Source organism: Dasypus novemcinctus, chromosome 18 (genome assembly GCF_030445035.2).
Source record: "Dasypus novemcinctus isolate mDasNov1 chromosome 18, mDasNov1.1.hap2, whole genome shotgun sequence".
Taxonomy (NCBI): Eukaryota; Metazoa; Chordata; class Mammalia; order Cingulata; family Dasypodidae; genus Dasypus; species Dasypus novemcinctus.
The window spans coordinates 82,784,533-82,806,350 of record NC_080690.1 but is presented as its reverse complement, the minus strand read 5'-3'; the positions used below and the strand labels follow the sequence as shown (position 1 = coordinate 82,806,350).

Below are 21,818 nucleotides of genomic sequence, written 5' to 3'. Positions count from 1 at the left end.
CATTCACCTCAACCTCCTGTTTTTGTTCCAATTTACTTCCTTTCATTTTAAATTTACTTATGGGCTTAGAAAATATAGTAATTTCATCTTTCTCTCCTTCTTCAGACTGTAAAAGATCTAAGGCGGCAGCAATTTGCTGGCACAAAGCCCACACAGATAAAGGAATGGATTCCCCTCTTTGATATACTCTTCCTAAAGCTTTCATTACACATTTCCACTGTTTCAAATTTAAAACATTACGCCCCTGAGGCTGAAACCAGTAACAATGTTTCTGAACTAAGGCAAAAAGCTCAAGTAAATCAGCCTTTTTTACTGAAATTCTGACAGTATTTAAAAGAGATTTTAGTACCTGTGACTATTCTTCCATCCATCCTGGTTGATTACCCATACCCTGATGCTAGCGGAAAACAGGATTCATTAAAACTCTTACCACTGTGTGGTCAGACTCGAGTCACCTTTTAATGGATGCCTCAACGTTTCTGGAAGGTTTTCAGTTCCGCATTCCCAATACTGTTGTGGAAGAATCTCTGCTGCAGTCACTAATTCGGGCCCCACAGTGGGCACCAAATGTCGGAGTGACGGACCTGAAGGGTATCGGGAATGAAAGACAAAGAGAGATTGGGATCAGGGGTTCTGAGAGCATTGATTTCTCAAGCTCATCAGACAAGTTTATTAATATCAGGGGCTTCTTTATATACCCCAAGCAACTGTGAGAACCAGCAACTATTCTAGCTAACTATTCCCATAACTTCATTAATGAAAACACAGTGCACAGTGGATAAGAGAGTAACTAAAGCCTAAGATGTTCTATTATGTTATTGAAATAAGTATACTCATAAATCTTGTTGCCCAGGTTACTTAAGATATCAAGTCTGGGTATTGCTGGAATGTTGTGTTTCACAGAGAGATTAGCCACCTGCATGTACATCTCCAGGGACAGCATGACCCAGTGGTCAGAAAGTAACTTGCTACCATGGAAACAACATGCCTTTGTTTCCCACAGGGTGGGTTCCCATAAGGCACCAAGGAGAAAAACGATCATTTTAAGAATGACTTTCAGACAGAAATCAAATGGAGAATGCCCTCCAGGTTTACTGAAAAGTAGAGGACCTGTGACTCATGCTTCTCTTCCAATTGCTCCTTATTGAAATGAAAATGTTTATCCTTTGTCTGTCCATTTGTGTATTGGAAACAGATAAATTGTTTTGTAAGTTTCAGAGGACTATAACATACAGGATGATGTTCCAAGACAAACTGTGTTTTGTAAATTGTTTGTGATAAAATTAAGTACTTGCGTTTTTGCGATTTGAAGTTTTGTGGGTTTTTTTTTATATTGTAATGCCTTTTGGAATTCAGTGGGTGGAGTGTAGCAGTTAGATATGATTATGAATTCAAAAATTAGATGTTGGATTATGGTTTTTGTTGTTGTTTGTTTGTTTGTTTGTTTGTTTTTTATAAAGGGTATATATTTGGGATAGGAGCTTACAGATACCAAGCCATGAAGCGTAAGTTGCTTTCCTCAGCAAAATCTATTTTCACATGTTGGAGCAAGATGGCTGCCAATGGCTGAGAGGGTTCAGGTTTACTAGGTTCCTCCTTTTCAGGTTCTTGCTTCTCTCTGGGTTCAGGGTTCTTCTCTTCCTGAGTTTCCAGCTTAAGGCTTCAGCATCAAACTCCAACATCAAAACTCCAACATCAAAAACACTCAACTCTGTCCTCCTTTGCCATGCCTTTTATCTTTGCCAACACTTTAATCATAACTCAATCATGCTCAGGTACAGATCATATTACAAACATAATTCTATATCTATTTTTGGAATTTATAACCATATCAACCTGCTACAGAAATATTGTGGAAATATAACTAATTTGAGCAGATTTTTTTTTTTTTTTGCTTTTTAAAAAATTCACTGAAGTACTCATACATAAACAATAAGTGTATAGGAATAGTTGTAAACTTACAAGCAAATATAACAAGCAAATATAACACCATATAGTGTTCTCATACCTTACCCAACCATGAATACCTTGCATTGTTATGAAACATTTTTGTGATTGCATTTACTTTTTATCTCTTTAATTTTATTTTAAATGTTACATTCAAGAAATATGAAGTCCCCATATAATCCCCACCCCCTCACCTTACTCCATAATCTGGTCTGTACCTGGGTATGAATAAGCTATGATTAGGGCTTTGATTGGGCCACAACATTAGGGCATTGAATACCCACCACTTGGTGGGTGGGGACTCACAGATAAAAGGCACAGCAAGGGACAGAGTTGAGGGTTTTTGATATTGGAGATTGATGCTGAAGCCTTAAACTGGAGCCCTAAGAAGTGAGCTCACAGAGGAAAGAGAAACAAGCCCCAGGAAGAGAGGAATGCTGAGCCAAAGAAGAAGCAAGCTCTGGGAAGAGAGGAACCCTGAAACCCAAGAGAAGCAAGACCTTTGAAAAGAGGAGGCCAGGTAGCCTGAACCCTCACAGACATTGGCAGCCATCTACTCCAACACGTGAAAATAGAAATTGGTGAGGAAAGTAACCTATGTTTATAGCCTGGTATCTGTAAACTCCTACACCAAATAAATACCTTTTACAAAACCAACCAATTTCTGGTATTTTAGATTAGCACTCCTTGGCTAAAAAGAAAGGGTAGAAGCTTGAAGTCACAAGGTCATAAAGCATACGTTAATTCCCTCACCGAAGTCTGTTGCCACATGTAGGAGCAAGATGAATGCCAGTCTCTACTGGAAGGGCTTCAGCCTTCCTCTTCCTCCTAAGACTCTGTGGTCCAGCTCCTTTGGTTCTCAGCTATAGACTAGCATAAGGCTTATCTCTCTACCCAGGGCTCATCTCTTCCCAGGCTCAGCTGCTCTGGTCTCTTCACAAGGACAGCTGTAGACTATCAGGCTCATCTCTCCTCTGCAGGCTGCAGAACCCTGTCCAATGATCTGTCTCTCTTTCTCTGTGTTCTTCCCTGTGTTTACTTTTGTGAGTGCCAGCCCACCAAGGGGCCAGGGACTCAATGTCCCACTGATGTGGTGGAATCAAAGCCCTAGTCTTAATTTAAACAAGTAAAAGTGAGTCCTCTGAATCTAAAACAATCTAACATGCCCAGAGGACCAGACCAGTTTACAAACACAATCCAAAATCTACTTTTGGAATTCATAAATAATATCAAACTGCCACAGAGGCTTTTGTCTTCACAAGTTCCCACAAGTGGTGGGAAGTATGAGATGGTAGGTGGGTAAATTAAAATGTCACATCATTCTCTCACTAAATTCACCAGCTTCTTCCTTCCTTAAGTGTTCACTGGCTGTTGTATGTTTTTCATGTGTTTTTTGTTTTGTTTTGTTTTATTTTTAAAGATTTATTTTATTTATTTCTCTCCCCTTCCCCCTCCCATTGTCTGGTGTGTCCTTTCACTGTGTGTTGTTCTGTGTCCACTTGCATTCTTGTCATGTGGCACCAGGAAACTCTCACTTTTTTGTTGTTGTTGCATCATCTTTCTGCATCAGCTCTCTGTGTGTGCAGCACCACTCCTCAGTGGGCTGCGTTTTTCTTGCATGGGATGCCTCTACATGCAGGGTGCACTGCTTGTGTGGGGGGCAACCCTACATGGGAGACACCCCTTTGTGTCATGGCACTCCTTGCATGTGGCAGCACTGAGCATGGGCCAACTCACAACACAGTACAGGAGGCCTATGTATACTCCAATACTACAATCAACAGCTCCCAGTATAACCACAAAATTGTGCATTGATCACCACAATCCATTTGAGGACATTTTCACCACTCCAAAATGAAAACCACCATACCCCTTACTCCCCTGCTTTTATAGACACGTTAGGACATGGAAAAAGTGTAGTATTTGAGTCCTGAAATCAGTATGACTCATCTGAAATCTAGAAATTTGAGGAATGAATAGGTGTGTGATAAAGGGGGTAGGAAAATAGATTGTATGTCTCAATGGAGTTGTACTATTAGAGGAAATTGAGAACTAATGAGAATGATGTGGCATGTAGAAGCTGAATCTGAGAGTGGGCTATGGGGCGCTGATGACTGAAGAGCAACTGACCTTAGAAAAAAGGAGCTGTGGGTTTGTAGCTTCAACTGAGTGGCTTACAGAGAGCTTAGTCCACAAATTACCTCACAATGTTGGGTCTTCTATGTAAATCATTGCTTGGCTTCTGGATGCCTAGGGGAAGGAATATCTTTCTGGAAAGATGCCTCCTGTTAGTTTGAAATTGTCCAGGAACTTTAGACTTTAGATGACCTGGTTTTGATACCTGGGCAAGCACACCAAAGAATCAACTACAGAAATAGACACATTGAATTCAGAGTAATTTGTAATATTGGGCAAAAGACAGAAAGAAATGAGATTGGTGATGTTTACAGAAAACATGGCGGTGGTGTACATACTGTTTCCTTTCTTACTTTAATACACAAGTCACAAATATTGCAAAGAATTTCCTTTTATTTTTTAACCTGGGTAAAATTTATGTATGTTTAAAACATTATTTTCTTTATTTTTCTCTCTGTCTGAATTATTACATAAGGGTTTGAAGTGAGCATTCCACGCAATTAATGAAGCACTTGGTTGTTTTCAATTATCAGATGCATAATTGCATTATGTGTTTAAAGCATCCTGATTGTGGTTGTGCTTCAGCTGACCTGCCTGTGCACAGGACAGGAAGGTCAGTAGTCACATCAGATTCAGAAACATGGGCTCCTCATTCCCATGGGAAAGCCTCTCGTGGAAGCCCTGCCATCTTCTTTTCATATATTTTATCAAAAGTTTCACTCTGTGCCACTGTGAAGTGATTTTTCCAGTCCCCAGTAATTCCTGTTAAATACAAAGAATGAGTCTACATCACATGTATAAACAGGATCTCAAGACCACATTCTGCTGCCTGTATTTGTCCCTGCTTGCCTTCTCTCCTGAACACTGACCTGGAAATTATAGTCAGTATAGCAGAGTGGCTAAGTAATTCCTGTCTGGAGTCAGACAGTCATCATTTATAGCCCCAGATGTCTGGTTGCATAATCTATTTGACCCCCAAGTTCACCAAATATTAAATGGGATTTTCCCTAATACTTGCCTCATAGTAATATTGTGAAGATTGAAAAGTGATAAGGCAAAAACAACAATAACAATATATGACATACGTTAAGTAATTCTTATATGCCAGGCACTGTTTTAGGATTTTACATGTACATCTCTTCAGTATTCACGTATCTGTAAGACAATGGTTGTTTTTTTCCTCCAAAATCACACTTTGGCCTAATCATCTGGTAGATAGGGTGTTCTTGATACTCACTTCTGATTCCAGGCCTTTTTTTCCACTCTCACTTTTTTTTTTAAGATTTATTTTTATCTCTTTCTCACCCTCTTGCCCTGTTCCCCCCCATTGTCTGCTCTCAGTGCCCATTCACTGAGTGTTCTTCTGTGTCTCTATTCTCAGGTGGCTCAGGGAACTGATCCTGGGAGCTTCATGATCAGGATAGAGGTGATTACTCTCTTGTGCCACCTCAGATCCTCTACTGCTATATCTTCTTGTTTTCTCTCCTGTTTCTCTTCTTGTGTCATCTTGCTGTGCCTCCTCTCTGTGTCAGCCAGCACTCCTCTGTGGCAGCTATTCCCATGCGAGGTGGCATTCCCACAGAGGGCAGCTTTCCTGTGCAGGTCCCAATTCCCACTTGGGCCAGTTCAATGCATGGGACAGCCTGACCTCACCAGGAGGCCCTGGGCATCAAACTCTGGACCTCCTATATGGTAGATGGGAGTCCAATTGGTTGAGCCACATCCGTTTCCCTCATTCTCACTTTTGAATCTCTTAACAACCAGCTATCCTACTCAAAGAATCTCTCCTTTCTAGCTTTATACCACCATCAGGTCAACCTCTCAATCAATGAAGATTCTAGCTCAAGCATACTGGATTCCTGTAACTATCATAGAAAGCTTGTTGATATAATTTCCATATCATGGTCCTTCTTACAGTCTGGATTGCTGCTCTTTGAACTTATATCTTTGAATGATCATGTCCTTCTCTTTGTAAGCCACTCAGCTCAAGGCCACTTTATTCCTAAGGTCTGTTGCTGCTCTATCATCTCAGTGCCCTATAGCCCACTGTAACGTCCAGCTTCTAATTCCACATCATTCAATTAGCATTCAATTTCCCCCAATAGTTCAACTCCATTGATACACACAATCTGTTGTTCCTACCCCCATTTCCACACCCCTGATCATTCCTTAAATTCTTAGATTTCAGATGATTTGTACAGTTTTCAGGATTCAAATAGTACCCCCTTTTCCATGTCTAATGTGTTAATAAAAGAAGGGGATTAAAGGGTAGGTCATTTTATTTTTGGAGTGATGAAAATGTCCTAAAACAAATTGCAGTGATGAATGCACAAATTTATGATTACACCAGGAACCCTTAATTTTACACTTCAGAGGGATTGTATGGAGTATGAACATAGGTCTCTAAAATGACTTTAAAAAGCAGTGGATTTCATTGCAATTCACTTCCTGATTCAGATCAAGAAAAACTTCTCACCTTTTCTTATCATTTGTACTTTGCTGTGATCCAATATGGTATCTGATACTTGAGAGTAATTGTTCATTTTGTTATCTTTCATGACTTGGAAAGATATGTTCTTTAGGACTGAGTTCAGTTCTTCTGGGGTTAGCTTGCAACCCAAGAACTGGCTGATCATCTCTACAGTGCCTCTTCTGTCCTAGATTAGGAAACAAAGAATCAGAATGTGGAAATAAATTTCAGGAAGAAAAAAACTGTAAAAAGAAGCAGAGGCACAGGGGAAGGAATACCAGGAGGAGATGAAATGAGAAAGGGGAAGAGTATAACTAGCTTTTGCACATCTAGAAAATGATCAGTATGGGATAAGGCTAAGTTGGAATAAAAAGAACAGCAAAGACAATTGGAGGTGATGGAGAGGTCAAAAGGAGATAACATGTTAAAAGACAACCAAATCAATATTTATAATTCTGTACCAAGCCACAAGCATGTGTGCCCCTCTCATCCTCTTACTCTATATAATACTCCAATTTTGCTTCCACTTCGGTAGTGCCTGATTTTCATGTCTCCTGAATTGCACCAACTGACAGAGCTTTTAAGCTCCACTTGAGTCAACCTTTTTGCTAAAAACCACCTCTTGCTATCAATATACTTGAATATTTACATATTTGTGCATGCTAGAATCACATTTACATTCTCTTAATCTTGGATTATCTAAATATTTCTTGTACTAATCTTGACCTTGCTAAGTCCCATCTTTCTTTCCAACCTGACATTGCTCTTTGTTTCAAGATTGCATCAGGTCTTTGGCCACAGAAAATTTGATGACACATTTCATCATGTGTACATCCCATCAAGTAATTCATCACTGCATGTTTTAGATGTTTTAAGAATAAATGAATAAGAAAAGCAAAGAAAGAACACATCCTACATATGTAGGACAATGGAGAAAAGGTGGACAATAACTCAACTTGATTTCCTCACTGGGAAATCTCTAACTGAAAGGATAGAATAGAAACATAAAAAATGGAGGTAAGTTAGACACTATGGAATGGGAAAAGGAATGAAATTTTTGGAAGAATGGTCACCTGATGCAAGTCCTCATATGCCACTACCAGGAAATTATCTTTTCCCCTCATTGACAGCCAGCCATGAATATAGTCAAACCATGATCCATATGATACTGCAAGAGAAGTGGAGAGAAAAGGTGGTATTAGAATCACCCTTGTGTGTCAATTGCTCATAATATTCTGGCCAGTGTTAGAAATGCAATACATATTTGAGGAGTGAATGAATGAAGTAGTGGACATTCTTTTCCATTTCCCAATTTTCATAAGAAATAGTGTTCTGCCTTTACCCCATTGATGGCAAAACACTAGTTGCTGTATATGATAAGATATTCTAAGACCAAGTTCACATATGAGAAAAATGAATTTTGGAATTTGAAGGAAATTGAGATAGCAAATTAAAGAGTAAGTGTGTTATGGACTCTGTGTTATAATCAATGTTTTTGTTCTTTCCATTATGAATATCATTTATTTCCCCAATACAAAAGAAAATCTGATTAAGTGTATCAGACACTGATCTTCCTGTTCTTCACCCACCCTATACATTTGAAACAGCACATTTTATGAAAAATTTCCCTTACACATTTACTTTATTCAAAGGACTGCAGTTTAAGAAGTCATGCCCTAAGGTATCCCATTACCTGAATATTGCTGATGTGTTCAGATGGGGTTTGTGATCCATGCGGACCACTGCCTCTTCCTTGGACATCAAGAGAAAAAATTGTTCCCCTTTCTGTCTGAACAATAAAATATAGGTCCACAATTCCAGGAATGGTGAGTTCTTTTTCAGGTCATATTTACATAAAATAATAGAAACCTATCCTTGAACAAAAACAAACAATATTCTCATGCAGAATTACAGGATATTCTGGTTGACTCCAGAGTTCCTTCTATTCCTTAATGAAGTCTAGGTGAATTCGTATACTGGATTCACTGATAAAGCACGGCATTTTCATAATTCTCTTTTGCTTGAGTAAGTTGTGATGTTTAGAGTTGTTTGAAAGTAACATGTTGGTCTAAGTAAGACCTCTTTTGTTGAGATGATGGCATCAGGGCTCGCATGATGAAATTAGTTCTAGACATAGTGTAGATCATAAACACCAAGCAAGACCTTTGAATCAGCATTCCAAAAATCAGTATGAAAGCTATTTCTTTCTTTGCAATAAATACATCACAATTTTTGAGTACTGACAAGTTTTAGGCACTCTCTCAATTAATACATCCCCAAGTCCTTTTTTTTTTTTTTGCGTGTGATATGCTGCTCACTGGGACTAATGAAGATATTTGGATCATTTCTTTTTTTAAAATCTTTTATTTATTTATTTTTAAAGTTAATAGATCACAAGGAATATTACATTAAAATCATAAGAAAACAAAAACATAAAAGACTGCCATAAAACCCACTCCCCACCCACCAAGTCCTTTTTAACCAAGAAGCAAATTGGTGTTTAAAGAATTTCTGTCATTTGTCCTTTGAGAAACACCTAGTAATAGGTTCAATAATCAACATTTGAACACAGAGAGTAGGAACTCCTAGAAAAGAATACTGTTATTTGTAGAAACTTGCAAGATCATGGCCAACTGCAGCATATTGTGCTGCTAAAGGAAAGATGCCTGTAGTGGAGAATATAGTTACTCCATGGGTCTGCAAGGGAGACTTCTGAAATGTGAGCCAGTTGAATAGTCTCAGAAATATTTTTGGCATCACAATGCTTTAAATATATCTTTTATGGAAATCCATTTGCATAAACCCAGGGTACCCTTCAGAAATAATTATTTTTAATAATTATTTTAATACAGGTTGAAGTTCATGCTCTTTAATACAATATCTGTGGCCCATGATCTTGATCTCAAAGATATTATTAGCTTCATATCTTGCCAAATCTCCACTCCCTTTCCAATAACTCATCTCCAGATGTCTGAAATCTCTCCTTGTGCAATTTCTGTTGCCTTCCCCCAATATTAGTAAATGGTAGCATACTCTTTGCACTCTTCCCAATGTCTTAATTGTTTAAACTTAATAATGGATTCTAGAGTCCACTCTGTGGTAGGATAGCTGGAGCCCTTTTTACATCAACTAGGATTCTGTTATATTGTTGGTGGATGTTTTGGTCCTAGATTTTTGGGGGTTTTTTGGTTATAGTTATTATAAATAAGTCTGATTTGAACAGCCCTGTACATGCCCCCTTTTTGCACTTTTGCTAATGTATTCTTTCATGTAAAGAAGTAAGAATCCTGCATCAAGTGGAAAAGGCACATTTAATTTTGTTAGATTTTGAAAAATAAGCCTTCCTAGACTTGGACCATTTCCTATTCCCATGAGGAGGAAATGGCCATGCCTGTCTACCAACAGTCTCATGACCTAGGAATTTCAAAGGTTTTGAACATTTTCTGTCATAGACAGAAGGATATCCACCTTAAAATCCCAGGAAACTATGACATTGTTATCTTTTGATTAACTTAAAGAACTTGAGAAGATCTTCATTACACCTGGGTCTAGTGCAATCAAATGGGTCCTTGTGAAGATGATCAACCACCACACCAGGGAGCCAAGAGGGCCTACAACTGCAAGGAGGAGAATTAAATCCAGAATCCATTGGAATCTAAGCCCCCCTCTCAATATAGAGGTGGAATGGACATATCCATCCCAGGGACCACGGGATGGAGGAAAAGAGTATGGACTAGAGTGGACTTACTGACATTCTACTATGGAACTATTGTGATTAGTAATGGAAAAAATTGTAGCACTGATGTAGAGAAAGTGGCCATGGTAGCTGCTGAAGGTAGGAAGAGGGAAGAAGAATGATGATGTGGGGGCATTTTCAGGACTTGGAGTTGTCCTGGATGGTACTGAAGGGACAGATGCTGGACATTTTATGTCCTGCCATGGCCCCCTGTGTGAACTGGGGGAGAGAACAAACTACATAGTAGCCATTATCCATGTGGTACAGCAGGGCTCCAAAATGTATTCACCAAATGCAATGAAAGTCCCACAATGATGAATGAGGTTGCTGATGTGGGAGGAGTGGGGTGAGGGGGGATGGGGGTGTATGGGGACCTTTTATATTTTTTTAATGTAACAGGTAAAGAAAAACAAAGAGAGAAAGCATTTCCAAAAACAAAAGGGTCCTTGTAATAGGTTGGAAGGTGTGAGAGTCAGAGAAGAAGATATGATGGTGAAAGCAGAGTTTGGAATTATGTGACCATGAGCCAAGAAACACTGGCTCTCTCTAGAAGCTGAAAAAGTCAAGAAACAGATTGTCCCCTACAGCCTCCTGAGAGGAAAGCAGTTCTACTGATAGACACCTTGATGTTTGCCCATAAGTCTCATTTCAGACTTTTGATTTCCAGAAGTCTAAGATATAAAAAAATTATTTTGTTATAAACCTTTAAGTCTGTGATTACTTTTTGAGCAGCAATAGGAACCAAACAATTGGTGAGAAATGCCAATGGCATTTAAATTCATACTTGTCTTATTTTGAGTGAGGTATAGTATCTTTGCTTATGTTTATTACTGTTTCAATGTTGATAGCTTAATTTGGCTTGAAAATAGTACAGGGGAATAAGGCAGGGGATAAATAGGATTATTAGAAAAAAACAGATGATAATTGAAAAGCATTGAAGCTGGGTCATGGGTACTCTACCAGAGGGGTGAGGGGGAGTGGGGGTGTCTGGGGACCTTTTATATTTTTTGAATGTAACAGGTAAAGAAAAATAAAGAGAGAAAGTATTTCAAAAAAAAGGGGGGTCCTTGTAATAGGGAGGCAGGTGTGAGTGTCAGAGAAGAAGATATGCTGGTGAAAGCAGAGTTTGGAATGATGTGGCCATGAGCCAGGAAACACTGGATGTCTCCAGAAGCTGAGAAAGTCAAGAAACAGATTGTTCCCTAGAGCCTCCAGAGAGGAAAGCAGTTCTACTGATAGACACCTTGATTTTTGCCCATAAGTGTCATTTCAGACTTCTGATCTCCAGAAATATAAGGTATAAAAGAATTATTTTGTCATATACCTCTAAGTCTGTGTTTACTTTTTGAGCAACAATGTGAACCATAACAATTGGTGAGAAATAGCAATAGCATTTAAATTCATACTTGTCTTATTTTGAGTGAGGTATAGTATCTTTCCATATGTTTATCACTTACTGTTTCAGTGTTGATAGCTTAATTTTGCTTGAAAATAGGACAGGGGAATAAAGCAGGGGATAAATAGGACAATTAGAAAAAACTAGATGATGATTAATTGAAAAGTATTGAAGCTGGGCCATGGGTACTTTAGGAAAGGGATCATTATCCCATTGTTTCTACAACTGACTATTGTATTAAGCAAGGTTCACTAGGAAAACAGAATTAGCAGGAGATATCTGTCAATAGTGCATGATTTTAGAAGAGTCTTTCTTGCATTTGTGGGGATGCACAAATCCAAGTTGCACAGGCAGGCTGCAACCAGGGGCTTCAATCAAAGTCCAATGAAGTTTCATATGAGTCCTCTGAAAGGTTTTCTGTCCAAAGACAAGCTGGGAAATTCAATGCTGGAACCACTTCCCCTTTTAAGGCATTCCACTGACTGGGGTAAGTGAAATTCATTGCTGATGGCATTCTCCCTGACTGATATAATTGTAAACAGCTATGATTTACCACTGCAGTAAACTCAATGGTAACTAAAGTCCATAAATGCCCTTGTATTACAGTAAGCCTAGTGCTTGCTTGACCAAACAAATTCACCCAATTACCTAAGTTCACACAATAATCTAACCATCACAATTATCTTTTACACTTTGCATTAAAACCTGTACATTATCATGTGAAATGCTTGAAAAGTTGAGAGTCTGGCCAGAGAAAATTATCAACTGATTTTACTGCAGAAACTGAGGCAACAGAAATAATGACAGTCACACAAAGCATGGTGCTTTTGTCTCATATTTATATCATCATAGTTCAGATTAAAAAATTAAGCCTTTTATTTTGAGATAGATAGATTCACATGCAGTTATAAGAAAGACTAGAGAGGGAAGCAGATGTGGCTCAAGTGATAGGGTTTCTGCCTACCATATGGGAGGACCTGCACTTGATCCTGGGGGCCTCATGGGGAAAAAGAGGAAGAGAAAGTGTGTCTGTGCAGTAAGCCATTGCCTGAATGCAAGGTGAGCCAGTGCCCATGTAGTGAGCCAGTGCCTGTACAAATGATTCATGGAGCAGGATGATGATGCAACAAAAGAGTGATAAAAGGGAGAGGCAAGGTGGAGCACAGTAGAAACCAGGAACTGAGGTGGTGCAGGTGACAGGGAACCTCTCTCCACACCAGACGTCTCCAGGATTAATCCTGGTGAATCCTAGAAGAGAAAAAGTGAAAAAGAGAAGAACAAAAGAAATAGATACAAAAGATCATACAGCAAATGGACACAGATAGAAAAAAGGAAAAAAAAAAAAGCAGGGGAGGTGAAAATGAAGAGGAAGGGAGAAAATAAATAAAGTGAACCTTAAAAAAAAGAAACTAGAGAAGATCTGGGTACCCCTTTACACAGCTTCCCCCTGTGGTAATACCTTGCAAAACTGTAGTATATTATCACAGCTAGGAAACTGGCATTGATGCAATCTACTGATCTTATTCAGAGTCTCCCAGATTTACTCCTCTGTATGTATTTAGATTCAGGTAATTTTTTCACATGTGCAGATCCAGGTAACACCACTACAGTTTAACTAGAGAACAGCCCCATCACCACAGCGATCCTTCAGAGTGTCCTTAAATGTCCAAAGCCATCTTCCTCCCTCCAGTCCTTAGCCACTGGTATCCTTCCCTCTCTCTTGCTAAATAGCTATTATCTGGGGTCCTCTATGAATGGCATACATGAACTTTCAAAAGACCCAGTCCTATTCCCAAGCTTTGTTTTCTCCAGCTCCCCCTGCTGATATGGGTAGATGTGTTCAAAGTTTCCTTAAGCACAGACAACAGAGAGTCCTCGTTGAAATAATCTGGATAAAATCTTTTTCTCATTTGTTTTGGCTGAAAGAGAGATGTGTGTGCAGCTAAAGTTGAAAGAAGCAAAAGGTGGAGATATTGGGGTCCTTCCTGATTCTTACAGCAATGTCTTTTTGAGCAGGTGCACATTCCATAGCAGGAATTAGAACAAAATGCTGGAGAAGAGATTTATAGTATTTTTGGTAACAATTCGAGTAAACTTCATGTCAAGGACAAGAGAAATGTTGTCTTTCCAAGGCTTAGCACATGCAGCTTCAGTCAAATATAAACAAAAAGAAACCTGCAGCAAGGCAGGAATGGAGACTAGAGGGCTCAGTAGTTGTATTAGAAAGTACATTGATTGGAAAGGAAAAGATTTTGCTTGAGTAGGAGGACAAACCATGAAAAAGCGATCACCTGGAATTTGAAAAGCTGCAGGGAAGCTCCATGGAGAATAAACTAGAGGGGTTCAAAGAGAAGAAGAGGAAGGGCAGTCTTCTGCATGAAGCAGGTGAGAGCTGGCTTAGTGCCACGCATCCCACAAAAGTATGTTCTTAACCACAATCCATTCCTTTGGGTGAAAACCCATCTTAAATAGGACCTTTTGATGAGATTACTTCAGGTAAGGTGTGGCCAGTGGATCAGGAAGGGCCTTAATCCTATTCCTGGAGTCCTTTAAAAGCAGAATATAATTTAGACACACAGAGAGAAAGCCACCCAAAAAAGCTGGAAGTCAGTGGCACCGGGAGAAGCCAGGAGAGGCTGCCATGTAACATAAATGCCAATGACAAGCATTGCCGGTCACCAGGCCCAGAACACCTCAGTCTTCCATGAGAAAGCATCACCTCAATGATGATGCCTTCATTTTGGACATCTAGCCTCAAAACTCTAAGCCAAAAAATTCCCACTATTTAAGCCAAATACCACATGGTATTTGTTTTAGCAGCAAGAAAACAAAAACAGATCATGTGAATGAAGTCAGAGGTCAATCATGGGATGGAACTCTAACATAATACACATGACATGGCCATTATGTTTCATATACTCTTCCAGGTAATTGGCACACAGTCATGAAAACCACAGTCTCTAAGTGGGTTCAAAGAGAAGCCATTCAAGTAGAGGCAGACAGAGAAGGACCAAACAATATGCTAGATGATGAAATGTGTCAAAAGAAAAGAAAAGAAGTGAAGGATTAGAGAGAGGATTGCATTTGTAAGAATGCTTTAGGGTGCTTCCTGGTAAGAGGACATTTCTCCTGAGTCATATAAATGTACATAATAAAAAATGATTGCATTTATTATCATCTGGTAAAGGAAAGGAGAAGGTGAAAGATGAGTGAATAAACATTGAATTCTAACAATCATGGGCAGAGAAGGCATAAAGAGGAAAACCAAGGAATAGCTGATTTTCAGAATACAGAGATCTACAAAGAGTATGGAGTAGGAGAACATGAGAATCCATGTGCCTGAAAAGAATAACTGGAAACCCTGTGAAGGCAGAGTGTGTAGACAAAGGTGGGTGGTACTAAAGGGTTATCAACATCAAGGTTGGAGGAAATATGGGTATTTACCCTGACAGTGTTACTTGCATTTAAACTACAGGAATTCCATTCCATAGAGAAATGTATTTCAAGAGACTCACCATTTCCCTGAAGGAACCATTGAACGAATTGTTCAAATGACTCTGTGGACTTTACAATCTTCATTCCTTTCCAAAAAAAATAACCAGAAGTAATAATATCTCTGGGATTTCTGATGATGTAAATAGCCTAAGTGCAAAAGAAAAAAAAAGCGAGAAATAAATGGATCTGATTCCCTCACTCCATGATCTTAGAAAATGACAAAACAGCTATTCCCCATTAAAACATGTGGCTACATGTCGGTCTTCTCCCATTCATTCATTCAGCAAAGTTTGTTGAGGACCTACTGTGTGTCAGAAATTATGTATATACTCTAGATGGAACAGTGAACAAGACATGGATTGTTTCTGTCTTCAAGGACATTTCAATACATGCCAAGGAAAAGTACCCCAGTACTTTGAAAGGAAATTGATGTTATGCTATATTGGTGCTACTGTGTAAGCTGACCTGGGGTGTGAATGAGGAAACCTGAGATTTGCTGGGACTCTGCCCCTGACTCCCTCCCTAATCAGTGCTCTTCCAGACATTTCATGCTCCAGGCCCCAGCTTCTTTACCTATAATTGTTTACTAAATCAGCATTTCCCAGTTACGAATCAGACAAATGTTAATGGCTAACAGTGTATAAATGTTCTATTTTAGTACTCACATTATTCTACATCCAAAATATATGCATGTGTCAATAGTTACATAATTATATAATTATATATAACATATAGCTATATAATATATAGTATAGTATATGTTTAATTTGAACTAAAGTACACATTACATGTGTATATAAATATGCATACCAAGTAAAACCAATATTGTAGTATATATATTACTACATGCCTGTGTATTTAATGTACATAAAATATATGAAATACCATTTATTTGTAATATACATATTTATACATATGTAATAAAAATATACATGTGCATAAAAATTTTATATAGCACATATAATTTTACATGTGGTTCATATATTTATATATACAGATAACTATTTTACGTAATATTACAGATAATACATAAGATGTAGGTTCCATAGCACATATTTATACAGTACATATAACCATATATTTATACAATACATATATTCATACCCATGTTACAAAGCATTTATTAGCTATTTTCATGAACATACCTGTATATTGTTAAAATCACTGCAGTCTTTCTAAATTTGAGTAACTGCGACTATGAAATGTGACTAGTACCCACTTGTAGAGGGCATTATAACCAGACAGCCAGCAGCCCTGAGTGGTTGTTGCTGAAAGGTTGAAAGAGGGAAGGAGGGGGGTCTCTCAGACTTTCTTCTCTGCTGATATTTTCTCTCCCTTTCCTTCTTTCCCTCTCCCCTCTCTCTCTCCCGCTCATATTTTCAGGAGAGAACCACACTGATATGCAGAGGACCTGGGCTACAACTAGGATTTTCACCTTGAGCAGTTGAGAAAAGTGACCTAGCAGAGTGGCTGATGTAAAGCGGAGTAGGGGAGGCTCAAAGTTCTGTGGGATTTTTGTCATCATTGAGGGGAGGAGACATTTCACATATTTTTGTGAAAGCATAAAGGAGAGTCATTTGCATTTAAGATCCTAGCATTAAAAGTTCCTCAAGTAATATTCTTTCCTAAATATTCCTTCTTCTTCAACTTTATTATCTTGTGATAATACCCAGACCCTGAATCTATGCAAATAATCAGTTTACCTCTCAGTAATCTCCTACTTCAATCTTCTCTTTTTCCGCTTCAAGAAATAGCAAAGAAATAGGATTTCTTCTTCTGACATGATGGAGGAGCAGGTACTAAACTAATCCTTCCATAGAAAAACATGAAACTAATTACAATATTTCAGACAACAGTTTTCAGGCAGTTGCCAAGAGGCTGAGCAAGACTGGGATTCACAGGAACAGGGAATTAATGAATTGAGGGCCATGGTCTCCCTGTTCTCTGTTGGGGACAATTTCTCAAGTGCAGTGGAGGGAGCTGCAATGTGAGCTCAGTCATGCTGAGGCACGGGGGCAGAGGTCTATGACTTGGGGCCCCTGGGGTGACAGAAATGGACAGAACGGCATCCCAGAAAGGAGGCTGGTCTAGAGAGATGGAGCCTGGAACGTCTGCCAGCACACCCCATAAACTGAGGCACACAGCTGGGCTCCAGGCACAGCACAAGGTCGCTGGAGACTCACCAAGATGGCAGCTGCCCTTAGCTCATCAACACCCCTGCACCCAGGGAGGCACCCAGGCAGCCAGAGAAACATGCTAACGTTTTGTACAGTGGGAAAAAGGTGAGAATCCCCCTGGCTTCTCATCAGAAAAAATATAGGCCAAAGGATCTTGAAAGCTGGCTTTAAAGTGCTGGAAGGAAAACACACACACACGCACACACAACCATTAGTCCTGTACCCTTTATCCATGACAGCTGAGAATGTATTACCAGCAGCTCTACCCTACCCTAAAACATGCTTGGCAAGTGGGGTACATGGGAATCTCCTATATTTTTTTAAGGTAACATTTTGTGTGATCTATGTATCTTTTAAAAGCAAATAAAACATATTTTAAAAAATGCTAAACCAAGTCTCTCAGGATGAGTGAAAATGGTAATGCATCTATAGGAAAGAATAAAGAGCCTCAGAAACAGTAGCTAAGTGAGTAAATATAAAAGATAATATTTTTCCTTCTGTAATTCACTTAAAAGGCAGACAACTGTTTGCAGCAAATTAACAGCACAGTAAAGCAGTCTTTAGCATCTGCCATCTCAGGTTCCCATGGTGATATGGGCTCTGTGCAGGGTCCTGAGTGTTTTTTCATGTATAACCTGGGCTGTGTGTGTCAAACAGCAAGAACTGCAGCCCACCTTTCATAACCATGCCAACCAATCCAGTCCCGGAAAGCCAATTAAGTGATACAGGCTCTAAGGACTTTAGATATTCAGGGAGAATGCAAAGTAAATATGTTAATTCAAGCTTACTGGGACTGTGGAGAATATGTATTAATTCAAGTTTACCTACTACTCAAACAAAGAACCATTTGACTCCCAACTCCTATATCCTCTGTATAAAAGGAACTCAAAAATCCTATTCAGGGCTCGGGTTTTTGAACAGAAAATTCAACCACTGGCCAGTGGTTAATAAATTTTCCTTCCCAAAATTATTAGTGAGTCCTGGCTTTCCATATGCAACCATTATTCTCTCTGCTGCCCATGGCACAGTTGCTACACTCTACCTCGTTGTCTCCAGGTTGTCCCCATTTCAGTAGATCCCAGGCCTCAGTTACACCAGTTCAACACCCCAGTTTTCCCTTGTCCAGACCATAAATGAAGGACCAAAGCCTCCATCCATACTCCACTTGCAAACCCCTGCCCCCTTGGGAAGCCCCAGCACCTTCCCTGTATTTCTCTCCCTGCCTCACCCTCAATGTATTTATGGTATTAAAACAATAGATCTTATTCCTTGAGCATGCCCTGGGATCAGATACAATGCCAGGCAATCACTAAGTAGTATTATTGCTATGAAAGTAGCTAATTATAGTTCTACCCATCATCTTTTTCCACTTAATCCTTTAGGAGCTGACTTGAGTTGATGTCACTCCGCACACTTTATTCTTTTATGGAGCCTAATACATACTAGGTATATAATATCTAAATATATGAAGGAAAAGTATGCAGGAATGCATGTACAAAAGAATAAGTGAATTCAGGAATGAATACTGCCAATTTGACCTACAAAGACATTGCAGTATTGCTAATAAACAAAAGCTGGAAAGCCAAGATTCAAAGCAAAATTTTCTGACTCAAACCCCAGTAGTTTTCCAGAACTCAGACTTAGGTAATTTTGCTTTTGTTTTGTTTTCTTTCATTCTTTTCTTCACCCAATATTTTCTCAAGTCTGTATTTTGTGCCAAAAATGCCAGGTTAGTGTAAAATGGTAAAGAAAAAATAGTAACAAAATAAACATGAACTCCACAACCCTCGAGAAATCAGTGAAATAAATGAACCTGACATAAACAAGCAGACATAGAGAAACATAGCACAACATTAACATAATATAGCACACTGTGGTTTTAGAATCTTTTTATATTTCTACTGCCACTTTATATAAGATGGTTTAAAGAGGGAGTTTCATGCAAGTTACTCAACATTTTTGGTGTTACGTGATTTCAAAAATAATCTAAGAAGAATACAAATTCACATTTATTGCCCCAGGGTCACTAAGTGTTAGAATTATACTTCAGAACTCCTGAAATTAAGAATGAGGCTTGTGGAGCTTTTTGAGGGGGGGGAAAGAACCAGAGATTGAACCCAGGACTGCATACATGGGAGGTAGCTGTTCAACCACTGAGCTACATCTGCTCCCCATGTAGTGTTTTGATTGGGAAAGCCATGCCATGCATAGATGATATCATGATTAGAGAAACACAGCTGGGTTCTAAAGGTGAGCAGCAAGCCATATTTCCTCTGAAATATAGGTTCTGATTTGTGACCTATAAATGGGTAACTCAGTGTTGGGTGAGACAGTGATCAACTTACTAATGAAAGCAGTATTTTTGGAGCCACAACAAAGAGATTACTTAGTGTCAGATACTATAGCTTGGAACAAGGTTATCTAATATGCTCATGTGTTAATGAACCTCATATTAACTCAGTCCCTAAAACATGGGCATTCTGGATGTCTGAGAAGGTCAGAGGATCATTGCTCTTGTTTGCTCACCTTGGCTTTGGAATTGAAGAATGACTTAGGGAGGAACTGAATGGGGAGGTGGGAGTTGTAGAAACGTGGGCCTTTTTCAGGTGTATGCTTCCTTAATTTTTCATATCCACCCACATATTCTAGCCATGGTGAGCGATCCCAGGTGACTACAGACTGAACACAGCTAGGGTCTCCTGTGGAATGTATCAGGCTAATGACCTCCAACAACCAGTTGGTTCCTAGACAGAGAAAGAAAAAAGTGGCATCTACAGTAACCTGACATTTGGTCCTACCACCACATTTAAAGGCACTTTTTTCTTCCACTGATGATTCCCATGCCCATAAATCCAATTATATTGTTGCTGCTCATTTTCCTTCCTCAGCAGCATTTGGTCAGTTCTCCGCCATTGAAACACCTTGCTGGGCATCCCCTGCTCCCGCTGCTCCCTCTTCTTTGCTCCTTCCTCATCAGACACACAACACTCACCCCTAACCAGTTTATCTTATTCTATATCCAGAGAAGAGTGAGTTTGAACCTGAGGATTTCAGAGGTGACCAAGAAAAACAATTGACCACTAGAGGGAAGTAACACAAAAGCAAGGGGCAAGCTCCTGCAGCCAGAAGCTCCTGGAGGCCAGCCCCACTGCAGAGAGGATGCGAGCCAGGGGAAACCCCCACCCTCCTAGAGGAGAGCATAAAAGAAGGGGCCTGCTGCTGTGCTGGAGACAGGCCTGTGGGGAGCAGCTGGCAGGAAGCTCTTGGCCTTAGGGGTGCTGGTTTTACCTTATCACTGGTAAACAGATGTTGAGCAGGTGAACTCCAAGGCTCAAAATTCCTTGTTTGGGGTGTTTTAGAAGAATATAAATACGGCACCAGGGGCCTTTTGAAAACTGCTAATCCTTTAGGTGGTTAGGGCTGCAGGTTATCACTGTAAACACATCCAGCCTCACCCTGTTGCTATCCTCCCCATCCTCCCTGGGACATTGGTCCCTAGCTTTACAATTCCTAGAATATGCATCTATTTACTCCAGGCTTTTCTGCACACCCCTTCTCCTCCTTCATTTAACAATCGCACATTCCTTCTTGAAATCTCAGGGTAGAAATACTTCACTCACTCTCCCCCTACCAAACATCCTCGTGATCACAAGCATCAGCTTTAGGATTCTCTCCACAAGGCCCCACATGATGTCAGGTCCTTTGGATTACGGGGGCCTCTCTCTGCCCTTGGCATCAACAGGATGCTGGTCTGATCACCAACAGCCAATGGGGAGCAGAGAGCAGGCACTGGTGACATCAGCCCCCAGCCTTCCTCGGTTTAGGATCCTGCTTCCTTACCTGACTTGGGGTAAGAAAGTGTAATGACATCTTCATCCTCCACCACAAATACATCCTGCCAAAGCTCCAGGTTTTCAACAGTGAGTGTAGGAAAAGGAATCCTGTCTACCCTCGTGTAATCAGCACCCATCCCTGATTGCTTCCTGCCAAATGCTTCCTGCCGAGCCTTTTAGCAGCTCAGGTGTCAGCAGCTGTGGAAGCAGCTGCTGGCCTTTTCCAGGGAGTGAGGGGGCTGAAATTTTGAGAGAGAGGGAGATTGGCACAGACCAATCTGCAGCTTGCTGAAGTTGCCTTACTGGGCCAAGTCCATGGAAATATCAAGGGTGTCAGGAAATAACTCTCTACTGACAGCTTGAGTAATCATTAACTAATAAAATAGTTTCAAAGGATGCATGAGTTGTGTTGAAAATAAATAAAACAACAAAAAAGGGGGGTGCAGAACAAGTTTATTGAGCTGAAGTTACATTCATATATGAGCAGCTCTGACAGAGGTTTCTGCTCAAAGGGGTGAACTGGGGAGCAGCTTATATGGCTCCTTGAAACAAGGGGAATGGTGAGGGAGAAAGGGGGCATGGTTTATGGTTCCTTTGGGGCCAAAGGCACTGTTTGAGCAGAGTGTCC

General features: G+C 39.8%; 1 protein-coding gene and 1 long non-coding RNA gene across 2 annotated transcripts in view; one reads left to right on the top strand and one right to left on the bottom strand.

Moving 5' to 3' along the window:
• LOC131274418 (uncharacterized) overlaps window positions 1-21,818 on the top strand; it is a 144,376-nt gene that overhangs the window by 70,642 nt on the left and 51,916 nt on the right. The gene's annotated exons all lie outside the window — the stretch shown is intronic.
• LOC101420626 (sulfotransferase 2A1-like) lies at window positions 4,416-21,327 on the bottom strand. Its single transcript, XM_058279187.2, has 6 exons — window positions 21,198-21,327; window positions 19,884-20,101; window positions 15,201-15,327; window positions 7,627-7,721; window positions 6,560-6,740; window positions 4,416-4,845 (listed from the first exon to the last, which is right to left on the bottom strand). Exons 1-6 carry the CDS (start codon window positions 21,325-21,327, stop codon window positions 4,733-4,735), a joined length of 864 nt encoding a protein of 287 aa, XP_058135170.1. The 3' UTR covers window positions 4,416-4,732.

Bases quoted from the DNA above. Each gene is read 5' to 3' on its own strand.
- LOC101420626 (XM_058279187.2), bottom strand. From the start codon at position 21,327: ATGGGTGCTGATTACACGAGGGTAGACAGGATTCCTTTTCCTACACTC. The intron at 7,722-15,200 runs GTGAGTCTCTTG...CTTCTCTTGCAG, and splicing joins ATGGTTCCTTCAGGGAAATG to TATCATATGGATCATGGTTT. The intron at 6,741-7,626 runs GTGACCATTCTT...TTCCTAATCTAG, and splicing joins CATATGAGGACTTGCATCAG to GACAGAAGAGGCACTGTAGA.